The 10339-nt window shown below is 42.7% G+C and overlaps 2 protein-coding genes across 2 annotated transcripts in view; one reads left to right on the top strand and one right to left on the bottom strand.

Annotated features, from left to right (window-relative positions):
• The window catches only part of SAMD15 (sterile alpha motif domain containing 15), a 14904-nt gene extending 14412 nt beyond the window's left edge, over positions 1-492 (bottom strand). Inside the window, 2 exon segments of the mRNA XM_069092305.1 lie at positions 1-5; positions 8-492. The exon segment at positions 1-5 is cut by the window's left edge and continues 621 nt beyond it. Coding sequence (XP_068948406.1) covers positions 1-5; positions 8-362 — 360 coding nt within the window. The 5' untranslated portion in view covers positions 363-492.
• Positions 492-10339, top strand: part of TMED8 (transmembrane p24 trafficking protein family member 8) — a 42410-nt gene continuing 32562 nt past the window's right edge. The window contains exon 1 of the mRNA XM_069092307.1: positions 492-858. Within this exon, the coding sequence (XP_068948408.1) occupies positions 756-858 (103 nt within the window). The 5' untranslated portion in view covers positions 492-755. The remainder of the gene's footprint in view (positions 859-10339) is intronic.

The following is a 10339-nucleotide window of genomic DNA, read 5'->3' as shown; positions in this document are numbered from 1 at the left end:
CCCAGGGGAGTCTCTGCCTCAGTTTCCTTAGGAATCTCTGGCTCTGCCTTTGTGGGGGACTCTTCTTCCTCAGTCTCTTCCTGGGTCTGGCCTTCAATGAACTGAGTTCCCTCGGGAATCTCTGACCCTGTTTTTTCGGGAGACACTTCCTCGGTGGTCTCCTGAGAGAAGCCCCCCAGCCCAGGGTCCTGAGGGATCCCCCGCTGCTCCTGGGGCTCGGCTTCAGGGTTCTGAGAAGTCTCTGCCTCAGACCTAGTCCCCTCCTGAGGCGGCTTCGGGCCTGCTTTTTCCTCAAAGCCGGGGGTCTCTGGGTTGCCATCATCCCCAGGCTCGGAGGCATCACCCTCAGGCAAACCCGCCATTGTCGCGCCGGAGGAGGACGCTCCCGGCCTCCGAGGCAACCGGCACCTCCACAGGAGCGTCTCTATGGAGACCACGACTTCCGGAAGCGCCCGCTCCCCCCCGCGCCGGCCTCCCCTCGCTCTTTCTGGCCATGGCCTAGACCCAGTGTCTCCAAAGGGGGCTCCTCCTTTCCCGGCCTTTCCCCCACGCCTCCTACAAGCCAGAACCGGGGCGCACGGGCCCTGAATGAGGCAGAACCTTCCTGGGGGGCGGCGGCTCCGGCACACGGCCCTTCCGGTCCATCTCCACTCGGTCCTCGGCTCTTTCCGCCTCGCCCCGGCCTTCGGGCTTCGGCTGTTTCCGGAGCGAGTTCGTTCTCTCGCCGTCTAGCTCGCTTGCGGCTGCCGCTGCAGATGTCGGACGCTCCGCTCACCTCGGGTTCTGGGTTCTCGAACCCCGCCGGCGACCGCGTAGAGGCCGCAGCCGGAGCTGGGGACTGTCCGGCCCCCGCCCCAGGTATGTACCCCAGAACCCTCCGAAATCGAGGGCTGCCTCCTCCCCTCCGTGGCTCCCTCGCACTCTCTCTTAGCCTCTCTCTGTATCTCCATGCTCTCGTAGGCACACGGTAGGGGCTTAATAAACGCTCACTGACTGGCCCATGCTTTCAGCCATCGGTGTGACCAGATCGCCACCTGCTGCTGCTGCCGTCCACGCAGGAAGGGGGACCTTCCTCCATCCTTCTCCTGAGATGGACGTGGTGGATGCTGACCTCGCCCAGCCCCGCCCCTTCCGAGTAGATGCCCCCCTTTCGCTCCCCAGAGCGCTCCGCTGCCGCAGCCCCCTTATTCCCCTAAGGTTGCTCGTGGCCGAACTTTCTTACTCCGGTTTGGGAACGTTCATGCTTCAGCCCTCCCGTCTAGCCCACATGGTGTCAGACTGATTGCTCCTAATGGTCGCCCTTACCCCACCCTCCTTTCAGCCCCAAACCCTGCCCTCCTCTACACCTGAGACCCCTTCTTAACCCCTGAACCCCACTGTATGCCTTCGTCCCTCAAACCACCTTTTCTCTTCTCCCCCGGTCCCCAAGCCTCTATCTGTTCTTTGACTCAGCTCTCTTATAAGATCATAGTTTTGGAACTGGAAGGAACTTTAATTTAGATCAAGAGGTTCTTAACTGGGAGTCCAGTAGATAAATTGTAGTCAGCCGATGAGCATTTGTTAAGTGCCTGTTATAGGCGCTTAATGTGCCAGGACATGTGCTGAGAATTGGGGATTGGTACCAAGAAAGGCAAAAGATATTCCCCTCCTTCAGTGTAATGGGAATCTGTTAACTTGGATGGGAAAAAAGTGCTATCAGTTTTCGCCATCCTTTGGTTTCCTTTATAATCGTATACATTTTTTTTTTTGCATTTAAAACATTATTCTCACTAATCTATAGGCCTCACTAGACTGATAAGGGGGTCTATGATACAAAAAAAAGATTAAAAATCACCACAATAAATAGGTCATCAATTCCAACCTCATCATTTTACATAGGTGAAACTGAAACTTAAAGACTTTAAATAACTTGCCCAGGTCACACAGCTTTAAGTATGTCTGAAGCCAGAGAAACCGAGTCTTCTGAGGCCCCTTTTAGTACTCTATAGGCCACATCTATACATTTAGCACTTTATACACTACATCTGTTGCTGTACAGTACACCTGCCTTTCCCTCCTCCTCCTCTGGCCAGGCCAGCACCCAATTATTCCTCACCTCTTCCACCCCCCTCCCCCCAAACACACCCCTTCAGCTCTTGTCCCTGGTCCCCTCTATTCAGTAGCTACTCCCTTTCCCTGCTTGTTACATTCACCCTTGTTGGTCTTGCCCTCTTTACTGGCTCTTGATTTAGCAGTGGGTTCCTTCAACAAGAAATAGACTCCAAATACCTTTTTTTCCTCATCACCCCTCTTACTCCCATAAAAGAGGTGCTATTTTTGAGGAAGTAAAACAAAGTGGCAATCATTAATCCATTTTTGAAATCAAGGTATAAATATTGTCTGTCATATTGCAACCCTCAGTACTACAGAAGACCACCAATTTGACCACCTAGAGGGCCCATGATATAATTTATGCCTGTTATGTGGTTTCTCTTTAGCCAGGTATCTCTGGAGATCCCTCTTTTTTCCACTTGTTTCTCCTGTTATTCCCCCAAAGGATGAGGGAAGAGAACCTTACAACTCTTTCCCATGACTTTTCTGTAGAAGCTTAAAATGTCTTAGTGTTTGTCTCTGAATATTTTTCCTTGGCTTCCAGCTGGACCCTCCTTTCACTGATTTTTCCCAGGCTACTAGCTACAGGGAATACTCAAGGTCCCCTTTGAGACGTATTCCCATTTCCTCCTGCCTTCCTCAACAAACTATATGACACTGGACTTATAATAATGGGATTGAAGGTTAGTAAGTAATTTATTAAGCACCTACTATTTCTCCTAACCCCTGGGGATACGAGGAAAGGCAGAAGATGGTCTTTGCCCTTGAGGAGGTCATAATCTAATGGAAGAGACAACAAATAAACAAATGTGTACAAATGAGCTATATACAGGATAAATAGGAAATACTTAACAGGAAATAACTAAGAGTGACTGGGAAAAGCTTCCCGTATAGCTTGGACCTGATGGAATCCAGGGAAGCCAAGAGGTGGCCATGAGGAGGGACAGTGTTCTAAACATGAGGGACAGCCAGGGAAAATGTCTGGAGCCAAAAGATGGCAGAGAGTAAGGTATAAGAAGACAGGAGAGGTAGAAGGGGGCTAGGTTATGAAGGAGTTTTAATGCCAAACAGAAGATTTTGTTTTTGATCCTGGAGGTGATACAGAACCATTGGAGTTTTTTAAGTATGGGGCTGATATGGTTGGTCCTGTGCTGTTAGAAAATTATTTTGGTGGCTGAATGGAGGATGTACTAGAGTAGAAAGACTACATCAAGCAGACCAACCAGTAGGCTATTTCAGTAATCCAGGCATGAGGTGATGAATGTTATACTAGGGTGGCAGCAGTTATCACAGAAAGAGGAGGCTTGTTGCAAAGGTGGAATCAGCAGGTCTTGGCAACAGTTTGGATTTGGAGGGTGAAAGATGGTGAGGAATAGAGGGTGACAAGTAGGTTGTGAGTCCAGGAGACTGGAAAGACAATAGTGCCCTTGAAAATAATAGAGAAGTTTGGAAGTGGTTAGGGTATAGGGGAAAATATAATGAGTTGATGAACATATTGAGTTTAAGATGTCTGAAAGAAAGTTGGAGATGTGTGACTGGAGGTCAACAGAGAAGTTAGGGATAGATAAGTAGATTTGAGAATCATCAGCATAGAGATGATTATTAAATCCATGGGGGCTGATGAGATCTTCAGGTGAAGTAGCATAGAGGAAAAAGCAAAGAGGATCCAGGACAGCGTTCTGTGTGATGCTCACAATTAGCAGATATGATCTGGATGAAGATACAGCAAAGGAGACTAAAAAAGAGTGGTTAAATAGGTAGAAAGAGATCCAGAGTGGCGTCCCATAAACCTAGAGAGAAGAAAGTATCAAACGGGAGGAGGAGATTGACAGTGTCAGAGTCTTCTGAAAGGTCAAGAAGAATGAAGATTAAGAAAAGGCCATTGCATTTGGCAATTAGGAGATCATTGCTAACTTTGGAGAGAGCAGTTTCTGTTGACTAAGATGAAGTCAGAAACCCAATTGTAAGGAGTTAAGAAGAGAGGAAAGGGGAGGAAGTGGAGGCACTTGTATTGTAGATAGCCTTTTTCAAGGAGTTTAGCCACAAATGGCAGAAAAGATTATAGGATGATAGTGTGGGAATGGAAGGATCAAGTGTGGGTTGGTTTTTTTTTTTCCAGGATGAGGGAGACAAGGACATATTTGTAGGCAGTAGAAAAGTCAGTAGACCAGAAAAGATTGAAAATAAGTGAGGATGATGAGGCAAGGCTGGGGTGGGAAGGAGAGTATTCTGTTGTAGGAAAGAGGAATGGAATTCCTTGTGCAGGTAGAGGGGTTTGCCTTGGCAAGGAGTAGGGTTCCATCTTCACGTGAGACACAGATAAAGGAGGAGATAGTGGCAGAAGGCATCTACATGATATGAGGTGAGGAGGAGGGAAGAAGAGGGAGCCCCAGTGAATGGCCTCAACTTTTTCTGTAAAATACAAGGTTTTCAACTAAGAGGATAGAAGAACATGAAAGCCATGGGAAGTTTGAATGATGAAAAGGTTTGGAAGAACACTGTGGATAGTGGGATGGTGAGTTGATAAGGGAGGTGTAGAAGGCTCAATTGCCTAGCAGCAGTGATGCAAGGCCCAGTAGAGGTATTGTGTAATATAAATTTGTAGTAGACCCAATTAGAATGGTTGTGTGATTTTTCTTCACCTTCATTCAGCAACGTATGTTTAGGAGCAAAGGTAGTGGATAACAGGAATGACCCAAAGCTAAAGCTTGGCAGGGCACAATCAGCAATGTAGGAAGGGGGCAAAGCACTCAATAGAAGAGCACAATATAGAGTTGGATTGTTTCACCAAGGAGTCAGGATGGTGAAAAAAAAGAGAGTGGCCAGTACAGGGTTGATGGCTTGGGAGAAAACTGAGAGGCTGAGGGATTGGAGGTCACAGTGTGAGTTTTGTAAGGCAAAGCAGAGAGAGAGATGAAAAGCCAATAGATTATGGTCAGATAAGGGGATTTCAGAGTTCTTGAACATAAAGGTGGAACATTTGTGGGTGACGGAAAAATCCAAGAGTATTACCACCTTCCCATAGGGTTAGGTGGAGAGGAAGAATAGATCATTGGAAGTGAGAATCTAGGAATTTAAAATGTTTAAGTGAGTGTCAGTATGTATGTTCAAGTTTCTTAGCATGAGGGCAGGAGTTGGGGAGGTGATAGATTGTGAGCCATGCACTGAACTCATTGAGGAAGAAAAGAGGATATCCTGGAGTTCTATAGATAACAGCTACAAGGATTGTGATTGGATGGAAGATATGGCTTATATAGACCTCAGAGGAGGAGAGAAGGCTGGTAGTGAGAGGAGAGGGAGAACCTAGAAGGGTTCAGAGGGAGCAAAGAGCAAAGAATGTCCAACTCCACTACCTTGACCAGTGAGCCAAGAACAATGGAGGGAAAGTGCAGCCAGTAACGGAAAGGGACAGCCAGATCGTAGTGATTGCCAGAAAATGGAAAACGTAGAAGGAGAAAAGATCTAAGATGAAAATAAGTTTGTTGCCTATGAAGTAAGAATTCCAGAGAGCACAGTGGAAAAAGTGAGTAGCATTTAGTTAGAACTTTAGGGTGGGAGGATTGAGGAAGGTAGAAGGAAGTACTTTAGAGATCTTATTTCAGTCCCCTGAAAAGCATTTGAGACCCAGAGATAATGAAAGACACACAGGTTGTAGGTAGCAGAAATGGGACTTTCATCCAGGTCCAAAGGGATATGAGACTGTAGCCCATAGGAAACTCTTCATCTAATTTCACTAGTTGACACAGGACTGATTCAACTCTGTATTTTTCTCTTCCGGGGTGGTAGAAAAAAGCAGATGTGATCCATCTATTGGTTTGGAGTTAAAGAGAAGACCCTCACTATATTGCGCAGACATCTTGTAGAGGAGGGAAGACATGGATAAGAATAGTGTGGTGCTGATGGGCATTGTTGGCTTGGGTTGATGATGATGATGATGATAATTGGCGTTTCTATATTTAATATATTATTTTATCTCATCTTCATATCAACCCTGTGAGCAAAGGCAGTACAAAATAGTATTATCCTTGTTTTACAGCTGAGTAAACTGAGACTGAGAAAGGTTAAACAACTTGCCCATGGTCACATAGTATCAGAGCCATGAATAGCTCTTTACAACCCATCCCTCACCTGCATCTTTGGGAGGAGCATGTTTATTAATGATATCACATATCCATTGGAGTACGATGGAGTGATTCATGTCAATTAATTGTTAGTCAACAAATGCTTACATGTTTATTATTATGCTAATGAAGTGAGAGAATTTGGAAATACAATATATAATCCCTTCCCCCAAGGAACTTATAATTTATTTGGAAAGACAAAATGAGTTTACTCGAAATGAAAACAAACAATATATAATTGTTTTGTTTTAATTTAATTTTATACTATATAATTGTTTTTCAATATGCTCTAGCAGTTGAAGTGGACATTGAACTGGATCTTGCAGGATGAATAGGAATGGATAGGGTTTAGATAAAAGGAAATGAGGAATTTCATGAAACATTTTTAGAACAGGAAAGGAACCATAAAAATCATCTTATCCCAACTCTTATTTTGTAGTCGAGGAAATTGAGACTCATTGATAGGTTACATATACTTGCTCAAGATTACACATCTAGTTGATATGAAACAACATGGTACAGTGGGGGAAAAAAACAAATTTGGAGTCAGGGGATCTGGGTAAAAAGAAATCTTTCTTATTTTATTACCTGTGTGACCTTGAGAAAGTCATTTAATGTCTCTAGGTCTCACTTTCCTCATCTGTAAAATGAGGTGTTTATTAAAAATTTTTTAAATATAATTTTTTAATATAATAATTTTTAAAAATTAATTTATTTTTTAGTTTTCAGCATTTTTTCTATAAGATTTTGAGTTTCAAATTTCCCCCCCCTCTCATCTCTCCCTACCCCCAAACAGTGTGCAATCTGATATAGACTCTACATATACATTCACATTAAACATATTTTCACATTAGTCATGTTGTAAAGAAGAATTAGAACTAATGGAAGAGCAACCATGAGAAAGAAAAAACAAAAAAGGAAAAAAAGAGAGCAAATAGATGCTTTGATCTGCATTCAGATTCCAAAGTTCTTTCTCTGGATATCAATAACATTTTCCATCATGAGTCTTTTGGAGTTGTCTTTCTTAGATCTTTGCACTGTTGAGAAGAGCTGAGTCTGTTGAGGTTAATCATTGCACAGTGTTGCTGTTACTATGTGCTGTGTTCTCCTGGTTCTGTTCACTCAGCATCAGTTCATATAAGTCTTTCCACATTTTCTGTGAAGTCCATCTGCTCATCATTTCTTTTTTTTTTTTTTTTAAAGCAATCGGGGTTAAGTAACTTGCTCAAGGTTACACAGCCAGTTATTTCTGGGTGGGTGCTAAGTGTCAGAGCCTGGATTTGATCCCCAGATCATCCCGACACTGGAGCCGGTGCTCTTACTCGCTGTGCTACCTGGCCGCCCCTGCTCATCATTTCTTATGGAACAATAGTATTCCGTTACATTTGTATATCACAACTTGTTCAGCGATTCCCCAAATGATGGGCATCCCCTCAATTTCTAATTCTTGTCCACCACAAAAAGAGCTGCTATAAATATTTTTATACATGTGGGTCCTTTTCCCAAAATGAGGTGTTTTACTAGATGATTTTAGCTCCCCTGACCTGGTCTAAAGCTCTTTCATATTTGTTTCTAATGATGAAAACGGTGTCTCATGAAAATCAGTTATTAGAATATATAAGAACAAGAGCCATTCTCCAATTGATAAATGGTTGTAATGTAATGCCAAGGAAAGGCAACTTCCCAAGGTTGAAAATACCAGCATAGGTGCTTTCCATTCTATTCAGTGACAAATTAAGAACAGAGAAGATCAAAATATGACATCATTCAAAATACAGCATTTACTAAGTGTGATTCAATAATCTCCAAGTACTACTCCACCCCAGGACCTTACATTCATTCAATCAATTACAAAGTCCCTGTTCTAAATACTACTCCTCCCCTAGGCTGTACATTCATTTAGTCTATCACAAATCCCCTCTTCTCAAATGGAGATTAGTTTCCAATCATAAGTAAAGTACATTCATTTGTTCAATCATAGAACACAAAAAGGTCAAAAGTTCCCCACCCCTGGATCACAATTGAATCTACCCCAGAGTTACAACAAGCTTAAGCACAGCACTTAATACCCAAATGCAGGTCTTTTCTTCTTGACACAAGGCAAGTTCTCAGCAATCTTTGTTCCTGGGGAGACAAAGCTTAGCAAGGCCACAAGATACATTGCCAGTGTCTTCATTAATTCATTCTCTGTCTGCAGAACAGTCCTAGGACCCCTGAAAACATTAGCAAAACCCTCTCCCAGGATTTCTGTAAACATACAACAAGATAATCCTTCTTCAGGGCTTCTGAACCAACAGCAAGGTTCTAAGACCTCTGCAACAACAGCACTGTCCTTCTCCAGTGGACAGAATTCACTCTCTGTCTGCAGAACAGTCTCTGGAGCTCTGAACCAACAGCAAGGTTCCAAGCCCTCTGCAACAACAGGACTGTCTTTCACCAGTGGACAAATCTGGCAAAACAACATCAAAACAGACAAAGTACCAGCATAACAGCCATGTCTCCTCAGTCCTTGGCAGCTCTGGGTGGCAGCTCTCAAAAGTCCTGGGCAATTCAAAATGGCCTCAGCAATCCTCTCAGTCTCTCTCTGCCTCCAAAGGTGCGGCTTCCAAAAAGTCCTTCTGCCTCTCTCTTGTTCCAAATTTATGTCACCAGCTCCTCCCAGTTCAGCACTCTCTTTTCACCTCAACAAGTCCATTCCACAAGTGGGATTAACAAGCTCTGGGTTTTAACACAAACAAACCAAAAACCAAGCCAATACAGGGGAATCTTTAAATGCCATTACTATTACAATGGTCAAAAGATATGAACAAGTAGTTTTAAAAGGAAGACATCCAAGCTATCAACAGCTACATAAAAATGCTCCAGAATTACTAATAATTAGAGAAGTGCAAATTAAAACAACTCTGATGTTCACTTCATACACAATAGATTAGCAAAGATGACAAAAAAGGAAAATGGGAAAGATGTGTTGTTGAGTCATTTTCAGTTGTGCCTTCATGATTTCCTTTGGGGTTTTCTTGGCAAAACTATGGGGTACTTTGCCATTTACTTCTCTAGTTCATTTTACAAGTGAGGAAACTGAGGCAGACAGGGTTAAGTGATTCTCCCAGGGACACATAGCTAGTAAGTGCTTGAGGCCAGATTTGAACTCAGGTGTTCCTGCCTCGAGGGCCAGTGATCTATCCACTGTGCCACCTAACTGCCCTTGGGAAAAATGGACACATTGATTCATTGCTAGTGGAGCTGTGAAATTGTCTAACCATTCTGGAAATCATTTTGGAACTAAGCTCAGCCACAAATCCAAAGTACTAACGATGAAGCATGTTACTCAACTATCTCCCCACAAAGAGATAATAGACTTGAGGTGCAGAATGAGATATACATTTTTGTGGAAATGGCACATTTGTGAATTTATGTTTCTTAACTATGCTTATTTATTACAGAGATTGTAATTTTCCTTTTTTTTTTTTTTGTTTCCTCAGGAGGGGGAATGTGAAGGAGAGGTTGTATTGCCAAAGTAAAAGAAAAATAGGTTATGGAAGCGTTGTTAATTAATTAATTAAACATGCACAGAAGTTAACAGAAGGAAGTTTAGAAAGAAACAAATTAGGAAGAGAATTTTGAAAGTAATGTGCTGTATTTATATACTTTTAAAAAAACCAAAGCTGTATGTAATAGGCGGTTTCACATAATTTTGTTTCACTTTTCTTTGTATATGAAAATATTCAAAAATTTTTGGTTAAATTTGGAATAAAAAATTTCTAATTAAATGAAGGAGGAATAAATACAGGAGAAATTTTTATTTAACTTAGGATTTGAGGACATAAAGAGAATGATGAGTCAAATATAATTCCAAGATTTTGAGCCTGGTTACTGGAAAAGTGATGATGCCATTGATAGATTTGAAAGTTAGGAGGGATAACTGACTTACCTCTCCTTTTTTTTAAATCAAATGCTTTATTAACTTCTAGTTTACATCATTCATTTCCCCGAGATTTTGAGATACAAATTTTCTCCCCGTTTTTCCCGTACCCACCTGTATCAGCAATGCCATATTCACAATGCCTATAGAGATTACACATATGCTGATATAATTATCCATCACAAAATACGTCAGGTTTGCCATT

This window comes from Petaurus breviceps, unplaced genomic scaffold (assembly GCF_028583685.1).
Source record: "Petaurus breviceps papuanus isolate PSGF00001 unplaced genomic scaffold, PetGlider_PUasm1.0 189, whole genome shotgun sequence".
Lineage (NCBI taxonomy): Eukaryota > Metazoa > Chordata > Mammalia > Diprotodontia > Petauridae > Petaurus > Petaurus breviceps.
The sequence above is the reverse complement of the archived record's forward strand: the minus strand, read 5'-3'. Positions and strand labels throughout refer to the sequence as shown.